The sequence below is a fragment of the Aquarana catesbeiana genome, linkage group LG04 (assembly GCF_042186555.1).
Source record: "Aquarana catesbeiana isolate 2022-GZ linkage group LG04, ASM4218655v1, whole genome shotgun sequence".
Classification (NCBI taxonomy): Eukaryota; Metazoa; Chordata; class Amphibia; order Anura; family Ranidae; genus Aquarana; species Aquarana catesbeiana.
In genome coordinates, this window is record NC_133327.1 from 15,204,178 (window position 1) to 15,225,641 (window position 21,464).

Sequence of the window (21,464 nt, forward strand, 5' to 3'; positions counted from 1 at the left end):
CCGACCGTGTGTACGGGGCATAAGAGTTGCCCCTATAAGGGGGTGGTGCCATAAGGTAAGTGATCTTGGCCGTAACCACGGCACACATTGAAGTGGGATCTTGGTACAAGATAGTTCAATCATTACCCAGGCTTTATGTCTCCCGTCTCTACACCATGGTAGTGCCCTAGCGAGGTGTACTGCCTGGTAATATCGAATCGGGGGCTGGGAAGGCCTTGCCTTCCCGGACCCGACAGACGTGGTTGCTTTTTTGCCCAGACAAATCTGATAAAGACACTACGCACTGATTCAACAATTAACAATTCAACACGGTCAACAATTACCTGAATGTATGAGCCTATAAATACCCAAGAACCTATGAATACTATACCTCTTTCTGTACTGTATGAGATGCATTTCTTTCCCCATTTTGGATAGGGTAATTGACGGCAATAACCCCTGTCAGGTTTTATGTGCCCCATTGGCGAGATTATCCTTTACTTCCTGTCCTTTACTCACAAGTGAGGGGAACTCCCTCCAAAGTGAGCGAAACCCCGGTTGTCACTAACTACTGTCCTTAACTGGAAGATTTCCCCTCGATTCCTGTTCTGGTGACAAACCAAATTTGGGATTTTTTTTTTCACTCTCTGTGATAACAATGACTGGTATCAAACAGAGAGGGTGTATATCCATAAAACAGGTGTTCTAACCCTCTCCACTCTATCCAACACCAAAAATGTTTTTACCTTTAGTTATACTTTAACAGTGGACAGTGCCGTCTGAGATCAATCTGTAAGCTTTGAGAAGGGAGAGGAATGGAGGAGGAGGAGGGAGGAACAGGGGAGTGCCTTGCCATCCTAGGCTACAGGGCCGTGTGTTTCTTTTGATGCACACAGTGCAGGAAGACGCAACTCTAATCGTTACAAGCAAGGGTGACGCAATAGGACGCTGAAAGAAAAAGGTGCAACCCTGAAACCAGTAACCAGAAACCTGGGGCAGAGGTCGTGGTACCAGCTTAAACTAGAACATCTGCAAGGGTTAAGGATCCAGTGATGCCATTACTGGGTCTCTATACATCTCTAGGGAAGGCCGGAAATCAGATTTACATCTCTGCTTTAAAGCTAATGTACCTTTTACCCTCAAGCTTTGAAATACATAGATTTCATTAGTCAGTCGTCGCTCTCGTGCGACAAATAAAAGCTTTTTGCGTGCAGCATTTGTCTTTAGATTTTCTCATCAATAAGTGGTCTGGCGAGCGCAGTCCGCCGCTCTTCATATAACTAATTACATCTGGTTATTTGTGGAGATTAAAGGAGAACGTTCTGAGAGTCTATTCACTCCCTCTCTCTACTCTATCAGATCTCCTGCTGCCAGCGCCGCCACATCCGACCGCGCTGCTTTTTTTAATGCAACAACACAAGTGATGGTATGCAATGGTACCAATATTCAATGAATGCAAGAAGCCAGTCTGAGAACTATCACCCTCATTTACTACAAATGCACAGGCAACCCAATAAGCATGAAGAGTTTATTAGGTTCTCCCATATATGTCACTTTGGACACCTTCACCCCATCCATTGCTGAGTCAGAGCTAAAGATTTCCAATCAGTAGTGAGAATCGGCTTTGCTGATTGTTCAGTTAAAGCTTTTTCAGACCTCTGCAGAGGAGACCACTGCGTCCACTCAGACAGCATAGGTCCTAATCTTGCCGTGGATAAAGAAGTCCAACAAATTAAAGGGACAGTCTTTCCACTCACCACCAACCTAAAGAGCATTCTTCCCACTGACCACCAATATAAGGAGCATTCTTCCCACTGATCACCAATGTAAGGAGCATTCTTCCCACTGATCACCAATGTAAGGAGCATTCTTCCCACTGATCACCAATGTAAGGAGCATTCTTCTCACTGATCACCAATGTAAGGAACATTCTTCCCACTGATCACCAATGTAAGGAACATTCTTCCCACTGATCACCAATGTAAGGAACATTCTTCATACTGACCAACAATGTAAGGAACATTCTTCCCACTGACCACCAATGTAAGGAGCATTCTTCTCACTGATCACCAATGTAAGGAACATTCTTCCCACTGACCACCAATGTAAGGAACATTCTTCCAACTGACCACCAAAGTAAGGAGCATTCTTCCCACTGATCACCAATGTAAGGAACATTCTTCCCACTGATCACCAATGTAAGGAACATTCTTCCCACTGATCACCAATGTAAGGAACATTCTTCCCACTGATCACCAATGTAATGGACATTCTTCATACTGACCAACAATGTAAGGAACATTCTTCCCACTGACCACCAACACAAGGAGCATTCTTCTCACTAATCACCAATGTAAGGAGAATTCTTGCCACTGATTCTGACATTACCTATGTCACAGACCTAGCCGGGACAGAGGCTGTTGGAGAGGACTGTATGCAAGCCTGTTGCCTTTTGATTATGGGCCCTGGATTTTCAATGGATCCATTCTGTTGAGACACATCCTGTGAGGAGATACTGGTGTCATCAACCAGTGTTTATGTTAATTGAATGAGCTAATTATCTAATCCTTTATACAGCCTAGGTGACAGACATGATCTTTCGCCCACACTTGTGGTCCCCGAGCTTCACACAGTTAATTAACACAATAGCAGTCGTCCCGTCTCCTACATTGTATAGAGGACAATGTCATTAGCTCATTTAATTAACATAAACACAGGTTGATGACACCAGTATCTCCTCACAGGATGTGTCCCAACAGAATGGATCCATTGAAAATCCAGGGCCCATAATCAAAAGGCAACAGGCTTGCATACAGTCCTCTCCAACAGCCTCTGTCCCGGCTAGGTCTGTGACACTATCCTTTTATTTTTTCTTATATCTGAATTTAATGTTCACGTCAACATGCTGTAGATGTAAAAATAATTGGCAGGGGTCCCAGTGATGTGAAAATTATTTCAGGGGCTCCTCCATTATAAAAAAAATAAATAAAAAAACACGACTGTATTAGGGTATCAATAATAAAGATTCCACATTTCTAATGGACCCTCATCCATCGTTCTAGGATCATCAACTATTTAGATAAAACACTGATGGAATAGATATTCACAGAGGAGGACTCTGGAGACCCTTAAATATTAGTCCTTCCCCCCATAGAACGATAAAGGTGGAGCTGTTTAAGGATCTGGAACTGATCTTAAACAGCAGACCTTCCATTCACTTCAAACATCATCAAAATCAATCACTTATGTGAGTTAAAATCCAATTATAATATATATATATATATATATATATATATATATCTTTTTTAAATTATAATTTATATATATATATATATATATATATATATATATATATATATATATATATATATATATATATATATATATATATATATATATATATAAAACCGGGAGAGGCTAGTAGAAATCAATGGTATTACTCCAATCAATATTCCCACTACAGACTGCTGAGGTCCAAAGGCCGCACATCATACACCAAAGGGCCACAGGCGACCCTTGGGCTACAGGCTGGGTAACCAGCAGGGTTCTAAAATCTAAACATTACTTACCTTAATGCATTGCAATTCTGCATTTAGGTAAAAAATGTCCCACAACCTATCCTATTCCCCCCCGCCTCGGCTCCTGTCACCACTTCAGCGCTGTTGGACTCAGACTGAGGTCACTCCCATTTTCCCACCCCCAAAGAAATATTAGCGTCTGACTGGTAGAAAGAGTAGAGAAGATCTATGGATGTATTTTACATTTTATGTTAAGGACAATAAGACGCTTTGCAAACCATGTGGAGCGACACTCGCTGGTAAAAATACAACCAACTTGAAGCATCATTTGCGGACAACTCATCCCGAAATTCATACAAAGGGGAAGCACAGCACACTTAAGTCCAGAGAAAAGTCTTATCAATATACATTGCAGTATTGTTTTACCAAACTTTGCTGCGGTCAGGTTTTATACCTTTTGTTATTCTGAAGTAATAGCTGCTTGTTTGTCTGTCCATGCACTTAGTCAGTCATTGAATCTTTATTGGAGTGATTTCATAATATATAATAATAATCAGCTGCTGTTTTCCCGTAATGGAAGTAGCTCACCAAAATAAATATATATATATATATATATATATATATATATATATATATATATATATATATATATATATATATATATATATAGGGATGTGGTCTGGGAGAGGCACTGCTCCTTAGTGAATGGCAAAAGCTCACATCATTGCATGATAAAGAAGTTCATAAAAAGTGGTGACTGTTATAATCCACAAACGAATGTATGTGTGCAGTGGAATGGACCAAGGTGTGTGTGCAGTGGAATGGAACAAGGTTAGTATGCAGTGGAATGGACCAAGGTGTGTACGCAGTGGAATGGACCAAGGTGTGTACGCAGTGGAATGGAACAAGGTGTGTACGCAGTGGAATGGAACAAGGTGTGTACGCAGTGGAATGGAACAAGGTTTGTACGCAGTGGAATGGAACAAGGTTTGTATGCAGTGGAATGGAACAAGGTGTGTACGCAGTGGAATGGAACAAGGTGTGTACGCAGTGGAATGGAACAAGGTGTGTACGCAGTGGAATGGAACAAGGTGTGTACGCAGTGGAATGGAACAAGGTGTGTACGCAGTGGAATGGAACAAGGTGTGTACGCAGTGGAATGGACCACGGTGTGTACGCAGTGGAATGGACCAAGGTACGTATGCAGTGGAATGGAACAAGGTACGTACGCAGTGGAATGGAACAAGGTACGTATGCAGTGGAATGGACCAAAGGTACGTATGCAGTGGAATGGACCAAAGGTACGTATGCAGTGGAATGGACCAAGGTACGTATGCAGTGGAATGGAACAAGGTACGTATGCAGTGGAATGGAACAAGGTGTGTGCGCAGTGGAATGGAGGACCAAGGTACGTATGCAGTGGAATGGACCAAGGTGTGTACGCAGTGGAATGGACCAAGGTACGTATGCAGTGGAATGGACCAAGGTGTGTACGCAGTGCAATGGACCAAGGTATATATGCAGTGGAATGGACCAAGGTACGTATGAAGTGGAATGGACCAAGGTACGTATGAAGTGGAATGGACCAGTGGTCTATTCCATTGCATGCCAACAGTGGTCCATTCCAATACATACTTACCATGGCCCATTCCATTGCATACTTACACTAGTGCACTGGGAATTGGCGTCACTGGAGTTCCGCTTTAACCATTCCCTATCTTTGCTGCGATCTGTGCCAGATCAAGGGTGGCTAAAAGTACATGTGGCAAATTCTCCAACAAGAAACCTCAGCCCAAAAACACCCACACCAATTTCAGGAGTCAAAAAAAAAAAAAAAGCATACCGCTGTAGAGTATTTACAATACATTGGGTGATGAATGTCCCAGTCACAGGGGCTTTAGTTTTATAGTATGTAAAATGGATGAGTGGACGAAGAAAAATAAATCTATATCACTTACAATGGCTCTTGTTCCAATAGACCATTACTTGTCTGAATGACTTGATACATTAACACGTTTAATGGAGAACAGAAAAGCACAATAGGACACAAGCAGGAGGCTGTCAATATCACACCGTGGGAAGAATAACCCGTCCTCATAATGTATTATTTTCATGTCAAATTAACGCCGCTTTGTAAAGAGCGATTTACTGCAAAAGTTATTTTCTGCAAGCAATCTAAAATTCAGATACTGGAAGAAACAAGCCAGAAGTATGACAAATGTGACTAACAATGAATGGATTCAGACAATAAGGCATTTAGGAAGTACTCCAGACAACTATGCATTTTAGTTCACTTTATAAAGCAGACCTGAACACAAAAAGGGCCACATTGTATATCTTACAAACATTCGCAGGCAAAAAAAAATCCAGATCAGAGCTCCCCTTACATAGGGGTCCCCCATCAGAGTCCCTCTTAGATCATGGTACCTATCAGAGTCCTCCCTTACATTAGGGTCCCCATCAGAGCCCGCTTTACATCAGAGTCCCCGTAAGTCCTCCCCTAACATCAGAGTCCCCATAAGTCCTCCCCTAACATCAGAAGCGGAGACCACAAGCAGCCTCTGCTGACCCCAACTCTCAATCTGTGCACACTGACTCTAGCTGTGGCCCAATAAAGTCTGGTAGTGGGCCGCAAGTGTCCCACAGGTCGTAGTTTGGAGACTCCCGATCTAAGGCACTTCTACCTCTGACTGCTAGTGGCACCAGATTTGGAGAGATTTGGGGATGTCACTATTGAGCTGATCACCGTTTTTCTTGCTGGAGAGAAAGCTGTACCTGAAGACCTGCAGTGCAAGGATCTCCCTGCTTCTGTTTAAAGTGGAACTTTACTTTAATGTGTTACTAAACCCAGGACCCTGCATTCACTATATCTGGTTGCCCACAGTACACCCAGGACCCTGCATTTACTATATCTGGTTTCCCACAGTTCACAAAAAACATGGAAATGCAATGATTTTTATAAATATAAACTGCTAAATACCTTTTCTCATCAGCAGTATATAGCAGGCTTGTGACTTCTATTACTGTCTGGTTAAAGCTTGTAAGAGGAATTTTCAATCATTCTTCTGACTGTCCTATGAGGCTGTATGACCCCCTCATCCTATGTCTGGACAGTGCTGATTTGCTCCATTGGATCACACAGCCTTTTTACACAATGCAAAGGATTTCCCCTTAGGTTCCACAGCGAGTATAACAAGCATGCTTTACTGTATATACAGATTGATTTTACTGTTGTGGGTTTAGTAACACTTTAAAAAAAATTGTCAACAGGCAGTATTTTCAATGCAGAAGGGATATGCTATGTCTCTTCTGCATTACCGTTACTTACCTGCATGTCCGCACTGCACACTGATCTCGCGCACATGCAGCTCAATGTACTAATTTTGGCAATGCCAAAATGACTGAACTGCCGCATATATGTGGGAGTGACGTCATCTTGGCCCGGCCAATGGAAAGGGTGGGGGATCGATACCCATAAGCCGTCGGCCTCAAGATGTCAGTGGATGGCAGGGAGCTCTGGGGAGGTCATAACGCTGGAGAACCAGGGAGTATAGTATAGCGCCCCCTGGCATTGCTAGAGTGCTAGAATAGGATGTTTCATGTTAGTGTAGGTTAAATGTCAAGCTTGACTGGAAGCCAACCCTGTGTGTTTTTCCTGGGCTGGGCAGGGATCCAAGGAGAGCTGGATGACTCACAGGCAGCATCACTGAGACCCCCCCCCCCCCCCACTTCTAGAATGTACTGGAACCTTCTAGAATGGGAGGGGAAGGTGGAACTGCCTGGAGTATTCTGAGGGCACTAACCAATCCCCAACAGAAGGGTTAGCAGGGGACAGGCCCCCTCAAATACTCAGGGTCAGCCCAGCAGGGGAAGCGTGAAGTTCAGTTGAAAGATGGAGATGGAATGTTAGGCTGTCGGGGCCTTTGAGAGTAGCTCCCCAGTCTGGGGGGGTGAACTCAGGCCTGGGCTCGGGTGCGGAAGGGACTCCTCTTTATGACACGCACAGAGGGATCCTGACCAGGAGGCATGGGAGCAAGGAAAGGACAGAAAGAACACTGCCGTGCAAGTCTCCAGGGAGGAAGTCAGTCAAGAGCGCTGGTGAGTGTTGCAGTCAGGAGGACCGAGAGGCATGCCTGAAGGGACTAGGGGGGTGCAAGCTGTCTGGAATGGATGCACAGCCAGTCTGGGAGGACTGTGGAAAAGTAGCCAGGAGGGCTAGTGAAAGGGACAGCTGCAGCCAGGTGGGCTGGCAGTGTCTGAAAAGGTGGTACTGGGAGCAGTAGCCACAGATTCGACAGCTAGCACCAAAGTCTTCTATTTTTGCTTCGCAAAAAGGGGCCCATGGTCTCTGCCAGCAAAGGAGCTTTAGTTTTGGATCTGGCAGAGTCAGTGTTAGATCCTCCCCTCAGTGCTAACTGATCCTGAGAGTTGTAGTCCTACAAGCAAGTCTGTGCTGGAAGTAGAAAAGGAGTGTGTATATACTGGATGTATATAGTTCTATTTTCCTGAAGATTTTCAATTGATCAAGTGGGCATCCCATAATAACCCTTCCCCTTCCAAGATCAAATCCCTTAAAGAAAAAAAAAAAAAACACCAAAAGCAAAAGCTGCAAGGACTGCTTTTTGACTCCAGTGTGAATTGAAAATCCATGTGCCTGGCCGGCAGGGTGGGAGATAACCAACATTCCTACGGGAGTAGCGCTACAATAGTTTTGCTTTAATTCATTGTGTGGATCTGCGCTTCCCCCACCTCTCTATCATTGCCTCCCCCCAGTCATCATGGGGGAAATTCTGACATAAGGAAGCAAAGTGTTGGCTCTACCAAAATGGCAGCTTCCATACAGGAATGCACTGCAGACAAAGGCATGGTAAAGTCAGTAATAGGGAAATGATTGGCTGCAGGGAGACCTAAGGATTCCATAGAAACTTGGTTGAGAATGGCTGCTGATTTACCATGCCTTGTTCTGCACCGCTTCCCTGGTCAACTTGGTAGATGGAGGGCTTTGCCTTTTAATGACTTAGCTGTCCCCCTGATGACTGGTAGGGGGTAATGTAAGAGGTGGGGGGGAAGCACAGATCCACACAATGAATGAAACAGAAGCAGGGAGATCCATGCACTGCAAATCCTCAGGTACAACTTCCCCTCCAGCAAGGGTAACAGTGAGTAGCACAATAGTGACATCACCAAAGCTCACTCCAAATCTGGTGAGACCAGAAGTCAGAAGCAGCGGTGCCTTAAATGATCTCACACTGCAGCTATACAGCTACGAGCCTACAGAACAGCAATGCCTAGGCACAGGAAGTGCACTGCTATGGAGGGTTCCTTGAGTGACATCCGAGTCTGATGGGGCTGCCGACATCACATCCAAGATGGTAGCACCCTTCAACAGTCTCAAGGCTCCTAAATGTCTTCACAAGGTGAATGGTGTGCATATAAAATGTTAAATGCACACATAAGAAGATTTTTGTTGACATGGTCTGGTCCCTTAAACAAACCTTAAATGACCATTTCAGTATAATTTTGCCTAAAACCTCTCATCACCCTGCAGGATCCGTAAACCCTGCAACAATACACACCAGTATCCAAACGGCGCCGTTTTCCTGGGTCACCTCTGTAGTCATACAGCAATGAACACAAGCCTTAATCGTTAAAGATTACAGCACTTAACACCGTTGAGGCTGCGTTTAATTCCATGTTTGGAAGAAAAAAGTGCTGGTAAACATAACAACATTAGCTGTGATAAATAAATAATTCCCCCCCAACTAATCGGCACTTTCTTTTGGAGCCGATGAGTCACTGAGAGCAGTTAATGCAGATTAGGCTGCGTGGCATGGCAGCGATGGAGGATAATCCCGTTCTGTCCTTCATCCAAGTTCATCCAGTTTGTAATGAATTAAAAGTAAATCAATTAAACTGATAAGAGGTTTTTTTTTTTTTTTGTTCTTCATGGGGCACCGACCCAGGATGGCCTGCGCATAGATGTGTTTTAGATTGCTGTTATTTCATTTGGGTTAACCCCTTGGGAACTGAAGGCGTGTGCTGTGACAATTTGTGGCCATGACTGAACTACACTCACCGGCCACTTCATAAGGTACACCTTGCTAGTACCGGGTTGGACCCCCTTTTGCCTTCAGAATTGCCTTTATCTTCGTGGAATAGATTCAACGAGGTGTTGGAAACATTCCTCAGAGATTTTGGTCCATATTGACATTATAGCATCACACAGTTGCTGCAGATTTGTCAGCTGCACATCCATGATGCGAATCCCTCGTTTCACCACATCCCAAAGGTACTCTAAAAGATTAAGATCTGGTGACTGACTATGGAGGCCATTGGAGTACAGTGACCTCATTGTCATGTTCAAGAAACCAGTGGTGAGATGATTTGAGCTTTGCGACATGGTGCATTACTCTGCTGGAAGGAGCCATCAGAAGATGTGTACACTGTAGTCATAAAGGGATGGACATGGTCAGCAACAATACTCCACGGCCACGGTGTTTAAATGATGCTCAATTGGTACTAAGAGGTCCAAAGTGTGCCAAGAAAATATCCCAAACACGATTACACCACCACCATCCTGAACCGTTGGTACAAGGCAGGATGGATCCATCCATGCTTTCATGTTTAAGCCAAATTCTGACCCCACCATCTGAATGTCGCAGCTGAAATCGAGACTCATCAGACCAGGCAACAATTTTCCAATCTTCTATTGTCCAATTTTGGTAAGCCTGTGTGAATTGTAGCCTCGATTTCCTGTTCTTAGCTGACAGGAGTGGCACCCGGTGTGGTCTTCTGCTGCTGTAGCCCATATGCTTCAAGGTTCGATTTGTTGTGCATTCAGAGATGGTATTCTGCGTACCTTGGTTGTAACAAGTGGTTATTTAATTCACTGTTGCCTTTCTCTGCCTATTCTTCGCTGATCAGCAAGGCATTTTCCGCTATACAACTGCCGCTCACTGGATATTTTCTATTTTTTGGACCATTCTCTGTAAACCCGAGAGATGGTTGTGTGTGAAAATCACAGTAGAACAGCAGTTTTTGAAATACTCAGACCAGCCCATCTGGCAGCAACAACCATGCCATGTTCAAAGTCACTTAAATCCCCCTTTCTTCCCCATTCTGATGCTTGGTTTGAACTTCTGCAAGTCATCTTCACCATGTCTAGATGTCTAAATGCATTGAGTTGCTGCCATACGATTGGCTGATTAGCAATTTGTGTTACCAAGGAATTAAACATGTGTACTTAATAATCTGGCCGGTGAATGTATTTAGAGCCCATTCACACTCAACACTACAACATTGTGGTGCCATTCAGTGTGAAAGGCATCCAAGCACATTGTACATTAGAGCCCAAGGCACCACAACACATATATACCATTTTCTGCATTGTTAAACAAGGTCATGCATGTTTTTTATTTTGCATTGCCAGCTCATTCATAAACAACTAGCTGCCTTAACGCAATTTACGTTAATGCATGTCATAGCACCCATGCCTTAACATAATTCCAGGAGCCTTTCTTGAGCTCATCCAGAATGATAAAAAGAACCTGTCCTGCAGAAGAAGAGGTGACACAGAGATACACTTGAATAGTCCAAACCATATCCAGACAGTAGAGGGAAATCTCCTTCTGGTGAACTGGAGCTGGGCACAAAGGAATGACGATGTCCTGGTTGGGATAGAGACAACCCTAGGGAGGAAGCCCCAGGTCATAACACCACGTTCTCTCTTTGCAGGACCAAAAAGCGGTCCTTGTATGATAAAGCTACCAGTTCAGACACTGGCCAAGCCAAGGCAACAAAGAAAACTACCCTTGTGGGTCAGAGCATTGAGAGGAATGTCTTTGATAGGTTGAAATAGGGGGCGTCTAAGGCAACGATAGGCCCACATTCAAATTCTATTGGAGTAAAGGCCACATGGGAATCCCTTGAACAAAAGTCCTAATCGGAGAGTGGGAAGCCAATGGTCTTTGAAAGAGAATGGCAACAGCAAAGATCAGGCACTTAGTATGAAAAGCTGGCCCAGACCCAGCTGCAGCAAAAGGAGGTTCCATCCCATGGATATACCTGGAGAAAAAAAAGGTTAGAAAGTAAAGAGGGGGCAAGGAACGAAATACGAGCTTGTAACCTTGAGACACCACCTCTTGCACGCAAGTATCATGGAAAATGGGGCTCACCTTTATGCCAAAGAAGGCTTGTCGGTGGATTTAGTAGAGTTGTGAATCGACCTTGGAAAATCATGATGAGGAGGTCAAGGACATAGTGAAGCAAAAGGGACGCTTCTGAGAAGTAGCAATGGAAGAAAACGTGCAAAGTTGCCATGGTGGGTGGAGGTCTCCTTCAGGCCGAAGAAGGCTGGTTGGTGCAGTTAGCAGAGTTGATAAATCGACCTTGGAAGATCACAATGAGGAGATCAAGGGCATAGTGAAGCAAAAGAGATGCTTCTGAGAAGTAGCAAAGGAAGAAAACTTGGATGTTTGACATGGAATTGGGGCTCACCTTCATGCCGAAGAAGGCTTGTTGGTGGATTTAGCAGAGTTGGCAAATCGAACTTGTAAGATCTTGAGGTCAAGGGCATAGTGAAGCAAAAGGGAAGCTTCTGAGAAGTAGCAAAAAGAAGAAAACTTACAAGGTTGCCATGGAAAGTGGGGCTTACCTACATGCTGAAGAAGGCTTGTTGGTGGATTTAGCAAAGTTGGTGAGTAGTCCTTGGAATAACACGATGAGGAGGTCAAGGGCATAGTGAAGCAAAAGGGACGCGTCTAAAAAAGTAGCAAAAAAGGAAGAAAACGTGCAAGGTTGCCCTGGAAAGTGGGGCTCACCTTCATGCCGAAGAAAACTTGTTGGTGGATTTAGCAGAGATGGCAAATTGAACTTGGAAGATCTTGTGGAGGTCAAGGGCATAATGAAGCGAAATGGAAGCTTATGAGAAGTAGCAAAAGGAAGAAAAATTACAAGGTTGCTCTTTTGACCTTTGACAAAGAAAAGCCAATCACAGGGCCCCCAAATGTATTACAGCTACAGGTACAGGGCTCCATAGAAGCAGCTTCCTTCCCAGTGCAAGTTGTATAAAACTTGTGACGTGGTTATGCATTAAGGACATCCTAGACACAAAGAGTGCTCTGCAGAGTTCTTTAATTCCTGTTTTCAGACATCATTTGGCATTCAAGAGTTCCAGGCTACAATTTACAAACTGAATGCAGACATTATTTATGCATATGAAGAGAAAAATATAAAAGACCTCAGGATTTTGTAAGTAGTCTGTGCCAAAACGCAGCAATTATTCAAGTGGTAATTTTCTCTAGAAAGCAGCAACCCCGCTAAGCAGGTCATTAGAGGGAGATCAGCCAACCAAGAAGAGGAGGCGTAAGGGACAAAATGAAGGATATCAAAAAAGGAGACCATAGAACATTTTCAGTAAGGATGGCGTCAGGAGCGATTATGGTAATGTTTACCTGGAACAAATTTTTAATGCAACTTTCGCATTGCTGCTTGCTTTTCATTAATACTCCAGGCAAGCGTTAAAAACAAAGCTTTATTCAGCTATGTATTACTCAGAACTTCAATAAATGTATTTCATACTAGTATAATTACCTGCATCTGCCTTGATGGCCTTCTGTAATGCCTTATACAACAGAACCCAGACTCAGAAAAGAGGGCAGTAGTAGTAGCCAATCAGGTTTTGCTAAAAAATGAACAAGAACTAAAAGAAGCTAGTTCTCCAAGATGGACCAAAAAGGTAATGTTTGCATTCCTCCCCTTGATGTTGGCACCCCAGCCGATTTTTCAAATTGGCTCTCGGCTGCTGCTTGTCAGGTCATCTAGGCTAGGTGACAGATGCACACCGTTGGGACCAGGAGTGCAACACAAGGTAGTGGACCCTATGGCTGACTGCTGCGGATGGGAGTCAGGGTGGTAAGGAAAGCAGGGCTGCTGAAACACCAACATGGATCCCACCGGGGTTAGAGAGTAAGATTCCCCAGGGCGCGGAGTCTAAGAGCCAGTAGGTGTTCACCAGAGCCTCTAGTGGTGAGGATGGACTGGGCTGCAACTGGCTCCAGGTCACGAACCCCAGCTCACACCCAGAGTAGGCAACAGGAGGATAGGGATAGTAAATTGAATAAGCCAAGGTCGGGGCCACAAGCAGACAAGGACAACAGAGTTCACACCAAGGTTCACGGTCACAGGCAAACAGGGATAGTCGGGGGACACGCCAAAAGGTCAGGGTCACGAGCAGACAGGAATAGTAAAGAACACGCCAAGGTCGGTAACAGAAACAAAACGTAGCGCACACGGCAGGCAGGAAACAGGAAGCCAAAACACACAAAGGTTGATCAGCAGGGCTGGCCTGCAGTGCAGAGGTTAATATAGAGTTCTCTGATAGGAGCTGGGGTGGAGCCATGCTAGAGGAGAGATTATAAAGTAGTAGCAGTCAGGTGAGAGTCAGCTGATCTCTAGAGATGAACACATGGAGACAGGTAAGCTGACAGACAAAAAACTCTATTGCATAACCATGACACTGCCGCCATTACTTCTAAGGAGAACCAGCAGTGAAGCCTTGCAGCTTCACAGCCAGTTTCCTACTGCGCATGCACGAAGCACACTGCACTTTCTGAACGGCACGGCAGAATAAACAAATAATAATTATATATTTTTTTTAAAAATAAAAAAAATTATGTTTTATTAATAATTTTATTTCGATTTGATTTTTGTTTTTTAATTATTATAAATTTTATTTAGTTGATTTTTTTTTTTGTTTTATTATTTTTTAACATTTTTATTTTTATTATAAATAATAATATTATAAACAAAAACATTATTATATAATATTATAAAAAATGTATATATTACATTATTTGGCAATAACTTTGTCCTTACTGAAAATAAACAGGTCCATAGTGGGGGTGTAGAGGGGGGCTAATGTGGTAGCTATGGATCAACCCTACACTACGGCCCAACCCTGAGAGCCTCCCTACATATGGACAGACCCCGAGAGTCTCTGCATGCTAGCGGTACTATGGATCGACCCTGAGAGCCTCCCTATACTATGGCCCAATCCCGAAAGCCTTCCTACACTATGAACTTAACCCTGAGAGCTTCCCTACACTTTGAACCAACCCTGAGAGCCTCCCTACACTATGGTCCAAACCTGAGAGCCCCTGAACACTCACAGTCACAATGGACCAACCCTGAGAGCCTCTGTACACTAGCGCCCATTTTGGACCAACCCTATGCTATGGCCCAACCCTGACAGCTTCCCTACACTATAGCCCAACCCTGAGAGCCTCTTTATACCAACATTCACTATGGACCAACCCTGAAAGCCTCCCTACACCAACGTTCGCTATGGACCAATCCTGAGAGCTGTATACTAGTGTTCATTGTGAACCAACCCTAAACTATTGCTCAACCCTGAGTGTCTTCCTACACTATAGCCCAAGCCTGAGAGCCTCCCTACAATAGCGTTCGCTATGGATGAACCCTAAGGCTCCTTTCACACTAAGGCAGTTTTCAAGCATTTTAGCGCTAGAAATGGTGCCTGTAAAGCGCCTGAAAACTGCCTCTCATGCCGCCCATTTGTGGTGGAGCTCCGCTTTAAAAAAACTAATTGATATTGATTTTTTTTATTTTAATGTAATAATAATTAATAATAAAACATTATTTAATTGTTTTACATTTTATTTCGTTTTTGATTTTTTTTTATTATTTTTTTTTTTTATTAATTTTATTTAGGTTTTGATTTTTTTTTTAAGCATTTTTATTATTATAAACAAAAACATTAATATATAATAATATAAATAATTAAAAAAAAAAAAAAAGTATATATTACTTTATATGGCAATAACCGAAAAACAGGTCCATAGTAGGGGTGTAGGGGGGGGGCTATTGTGGTTACCAAGCCAAGTCAATGTGAGGAAGATTTTTATTTTACAGCAGATTATGATCACGGCTTTCTTTTTGTTGAGTTTTTGGTTGCGGATAAACAATGTGGAACCAGAATGCAATTTCTGTGCAAAGTGAAAATTTGGATCTCTTAGTTTTACATCTAGAAATGAAAACAACTTACAACATAACAAGGAAAATGTTAACACATTCAACGACGAGAGAGAGAGATGGCTATCTCACCAGGCAATCAGCAACAATAACCTTTCAAAAAAGCAGAGCAGAGAAAAAAATAAAATAATATATATGACGAATATAGGACAATCCAAGAGATGAGCATCAGCTCAGGATGTCTGCACTGAGAGCACTGCAAAATGTTCCTGCATTTAAAAATGCCTCGAAATCCATACAAGCAAGACAGACATTAAAGTGAAAGTCTAGTTATGTTAAAATAAATAAAAAGAAGATACTCAGGGCATGTTAAGAAAAAAAAAAAGGAACAGCTTTAACTGTAATAATCCCCTTCAATCCAGAGCTGTCCCCCGCAGTATTACCTTTCCACCACCAGATGTCCTCAGTCCTCCAGGCTAAATGAAGCCCAGAGTTATCCAACCCTACTGTTTCGGAGCAGAGGCCGTCATGGACCCGCCCCCTGGGGGGTGCATTATCATACTGGTCTCCCAGTACTGGAGCATAGAGGGATTATTCATTACATCAAACGCCCATTTAAGCCGCAATAAGGACCGCCCACCGCTGAAAGGCTGATATGGGAACCCTTTTTGGTTACCAGTTTCTAATACAGCGGAGGAAACCCCAAAACACACCCACTGCAAATGTTTATAAAACAAAGGAGTGAGGAATTTAACCAGCACATATGAGGAGCTCGCTGGAATCTGTCCGCAGGGGAGAACACTGAGGTTAGAGGACGGTAAACCAAATGGGCTGACTTTAGCATATTTACAATGTTTGCTGGAGAGCATGCAGCCCGGCCGGCATTCAAAATTGTGCGTGCACCCCAGCTGTCTTACTGGTTGGAGGAGGTTGACCATAAATAGTGTCAACCACCTGGCTGTGTGGCAAAGCTGTGTAAATCTCAGGACTGGATGAAAATGCAAACCATTTGCCTGGTAAAACAGCTCTCATATGTACGTCCCCTGCGAACTAAGTGGTTCCGCTTTAATGTTTTTGGCAAACTTTTAAAAACAAAGCCAGCTGGGGTTAATTTAAAACCAATGTTCAACACATACCGCTTTACTATAGAATTGGGGGGTTAGATAAACAAAGAAAAGACAGGAGGCACTGCAGGGGGATTATTCTCTGTCCTCTGCTGGTAATAAGTAGTATTACACCAGAAAAGAACCTGCCCCTGACCACTGTTTATAGAAGTGCCTGTTTAACAAAGACAAAAGGCACTACCAGATGCTTGTACACAGCTATGTGACCAAACTTGAAAGCCAACTTGCACTATGGTCCAAACCCAAGAGCCTCTGTGCACAAGTGTTCACTAAGGACCTACCCTGAGGGCCTCCTTATACTATGGATCAACCCCGAGAGCCTCTGTACACTAGGGTTCACTATGAACCAACTCCGAGAGCCTCAGTACACTAGCGTTACTATGGAGTAACCCTGAGAGCCTCCCTACACTATGGACCAACCCTGGGAGCCTCTGTACACTAGCAATACTATGGATCAACTGTACATTATGGCCCAACCCTGAGAGCCTCCCCTCACTATGGACCAACCCTGAGAGTCTCTGTACGCTAGCGGTACTATAGATCAACCCTGAGAGGATCCCTACACTATGGACCAACCCTGAGAGCCACTGTACACTAGCGTTACTATGGATCAACCCTGAGAGCCTACCTACACTATGGACCAACCCTGAGAGTCTCTGTACGCTAGCGGTACTATAGATCAACCCTGAGAGGATCCCTACACTATGGACCAACCCTGAGAGCCACTGTACACTAGCGTTACTATGGATCAACCCTGAGAGCCTACCTACACTATGGACCAACCCTGAGAGTTTCTGTACGCTAGCATTACTATGGATCAACTGTACACTATGGCCCAACCCCGAGAGCCTCCCTACACTATGGCTCAACCCCAAGATCCTCTCTACACAATGGACAAACCCTGAGAGCCTCTGTACGCTAGCCATACCATGGATCAACCCTACACTAAGGCCCAACCCTGAGAGCCTCCCTACACTATGGCCCAACCCAGAGAGCCTCCCTACACTATGGCCCAACCCAGAGAGCCTCCCTACACTATGGCCCAACCCAGAGAGCCTCCCTACACTATGGCCCAACCCAGAGAGCCTCCCTACACTATGGCCCAACCCAGAGAGCCTCCCTACACTATGGCCCAACCCAGAGAGCCTCCCTACATTATGGCCCAACCCAGAGAGCCTCCCTACACTATGGCCCAACCCAGAGAGCCTCCCTACACTATGGCCCAACCCAGAGAGCCTCCCTACACTATGGCCCAACCCAGAGAACCTCCCTACACTATGGCCCAACCCGGAGATCCTCTCTACACTATGGACAAACCCTGAGAGCCTCTGTACGCTAGCCGTACTATGGATCAACCCTACACTAAGGCCCAACCCTGAGAGCCTCCCTACACTATGGCCCAACCCTGAGAGCCTCCCTACACTATGGCCCAACCCTGAGAGCCTCCCTACACTATGGCCCAACCCTGAGAGCCTCCCTACACTATGGCCCAACCCTGAGAGCCTCCCTACACTATGGCCCAAACCTGAGAGCCTCCCTACACTATGGCCCAACCCTGAGAGCCTCCCTACACTATGGCCCAACCCTGAGAGCCTCCCTACACTATGGCCCAACCCCGAGAGCCTCCCTACACTATGGCCCAACCCCGAGAGCCTCCCTACACTATGGCCCAACCCCGAGATCCTCTCTACACTATGGACCAACCCTGGGAGCCTCTGTACACTAGCAATACTATGGATCAACTGTACATTATGGCCCAACCCTGAGAGCCTCCCCTCACTATGGACCAACCCTGAGAGTCTCTGTACGCTAGCGGTACTATAGATCAACCCTGAGAGGATCCCTACACTATGGACCAACCCTGAGAGCCACTGTACACTAGCGTTACTATGGATCAACCCTGAGAGCCTACCTACACTATGGACCAACCCTGAGAGTTTCTGTACGCTAGCATTACTATGGATCAACTGTACACTATGGCCCAACCCCGAGAGCCTCCCTACACTATGGCTCAACCCCGAGATCCTCTCTACACTATGGACAAACCCTGAGAGCCTCTGTACGCTAGCCATACCATGGATCAACCCTACACTAAGGCCCAACCCTGAGAGCCTCCCTACACTATGGCCCAACCCAGAGAGCCTCCCTACACTATGGCCCAACCCAGAGAGCCTCCCTACACTAAGGCCCAACCCTGAGAGCCTCCCTACACTATGGCCCAACCCTGAGAGCCTCCCTACACTATGGCCCAACCCCGAGAGCCTCCCTACACTATGGCCCAACCCCGAGAGCCTCCCTACACTATGGCCCAACCCCGAGAGCCTCCCTACACTATGGCCCAACCCAGAGAGCCTCCCTACACTATGGCCCAACCCAGAGAGCCTCCCTACACTATGGCCCAGCCCAGAGAACCTCTCTACACTATGGACAAACCCTGAGAGCCTCTGTACGTTATCCGTACTATTGATCAACCCTACACTAAGGCCCAACCCTGAGAGCCTCCCTACACTATGGAAAAGAAGGAAAAGAGGGGAGGGAGGGAAGAAAGGAAAAATAAGGGAAAAAGAGTGGGGTGGAGGAGAGGGTAGAGTAGAGGGAAAGGGAGAGGACTTAAATAAAAAGAAGTAAGAAAAAAAAATAAAAGAGCCAAAAAAAGGAAAGAAAATATAGAACTATAGAATATAGAATGTTTTGCTGCTGCATTGTCTTACCGCACAGCCTCAGATACATTGTTGGAAGTGTGCCCAGATAAGGCGTCATGGAGGTTTCGGATGAAGAAGTCCCTGTAGTCCTCAGGCAGTGCCATGAATGTCCCCCCCATCACAATGAACTCCACCTTGTCCACACTGTGCCCCAGTTGCTTGAGCTGTGGGGAGACAAATGGTACAAAATGGTCATTGTCATTCCTAAAATGTCCAGACAGACCTGAGAGCATTTTAATAAAGTGATGGACAGTATTGCCAATACAACCCATTATATAACTTTATTATTATACCAGTACTATTATTATGGTTATATCATCACCAATTTAATGTTTTTCTTCCTATTTGATCAATCCAATAATCTTCTTAATTTTATTAGGTGTTAAGGATGTCCAGACACATTTCAAAATAAAAGACATGTATTCTCTTCTGTCATTACTTTGATGGTTATTATGATTATTTTTGACTGTTTATGTCATATTTCAGCCCTGATGAAAGGAGTATAGCCCCTGAAACATGTTGGATTTTGTATACAATTTGTGTTTACAATAAAAACATTTTTTTTTACTTGAATTACAGTGTGGCATTCTAATTCTAGATTTATCAACCTTCTCCAGGGTCCAGAGTCTTTTTTCTTCAACCATTGGTCAGCCACACCTGACACAAGTCTCCAGCACGCGCAGCGGAGTTTCATTAAACTGCCACTCAACTCTTACAGATGTCGGAACTGTACACTCTACCTGCCGAAGATGTCTGCCGGCTTTAGTTCTTCTTTAAAATGAGACCTTCCAATAAAAATGCTAGCAGAGATGGTTAAGGAAGCATTTATAAAAAATGCATCCATTAAAATTGCCTGTAAATACATTCTGTGCTAATGGGGGGGGGGATGGAATGTTCGTTAGCTATATTCTCTGCAAAAAAAAGTGTGCATGCAGAAAATACCAATTTATAGCCACTAGATGGAGCTGAGGAGCATACTACTTCTCCTATGACAGTCAGCGCCATCATGTGACCATAATGTGGTATTTCTTGCATTCAAACAGGTGAGAATGAGGTATTTTAGCTGGAGGACATTTGATTTTGCCCCATTATTTTCTTATGCTACTCAGCTCCATTCAAATGGCTGTACTGTGGTATTTCCCACATTCACACTGCTGAGAATATAGCCAGAGAACATTAAATTTTGCCCCTCCATTTACTTATTTCCTATGCTCCTCAGCTCTGTCAGCAGTATTTATCACACACTTGAGCTACAGAGAATATATCTAGAGAGCATTCATTCGATACTGCCCTATTTACTTATTTCCGGCAGAGAATTTAGCTGGAGAATATTCAGTAATATAAAAAGAGAACATTGGTGGGACTTTGAGTAAGGTAAAGGGGTGCCGCTCAGGTCCCCCCCTCCATCCCAATTAGATATAAGTAAAAAGAGCAAGTGGCGGGACTTTATATAAGCACACGGGAGCAATAATAAATAAAAAAAAATAATATAAAGTCCCGCCACTTGCTCTTTTTACTGGAGAATATTCAGTTTTTCCCCATTATTTATAGAAACAATGCTATGCCCCATTATTTATTTCATGTGTTCGTCGGGCTCTATCTAATGGCCATATAGCAGGATTTTCGCACACATTCAAACTGTTGAGAATACAGTTAGAGAATATTCAATTTAGCACCACATTTACTTATTTCTAATGCTCCTCAGCTCCACCAAGTGGCCATAATGCAGTATTTACCACACACCTGAGCTACAGAGAATACAGCTAGAGAGCATTCAATTCTTCGCCATTAATTTACTTATTTTCTATACTCCTCAGCTCCATCTAGTGGCCATAATGCAGCATTTTCCATATGCACACATTTGAACGGATGACAATATAGCTGGAGAACATTTGATTTTGCCCCATTCGTACAGAACGGATTTACATGCAGTTTAGATGGATGAACAGTTGTGCACATTTTTTTTTTTTTTTAATAAAACACACCCCTAACGTGTTTATTTTAGCATACTTATTGCCCCATTTTATTTTATTTTTTTGCAGAAGCACCAATTACCAATTTAATTTACCAATTACAATTACCAGGCCTGTATAGTAACTGTAAATACAAGACGAAAAAGGGGTGCCTCTAAGTATTTGTAGGTCCACACG

The 21,464-nt window shown here is 44.1% G+C and overlaps 1 protein-coding gene across 1 annotated transcript in view; it reads right to left on the minus strand.

The window, feature by feature from the left end:
- Nucleotides 1-21,464, minus strand: part of ELP3 (elongator acetyltransferase complex subunit 3) — a 159,478-nt gene that overhangs the window by 99,084 nt on the left and 38,930 nt on the right. Inside the window, exon 7 of the mRNA XM_073624860.1 lies at nt 19,324-19,478. Within this exon, the coding sequence (XP_073480961.1) occupies nt 19,324-19,478 (155 nt within the window). The remainder of the gene's footprint in view (nt 1-19,323; nt 19,479-21,464) is intronic.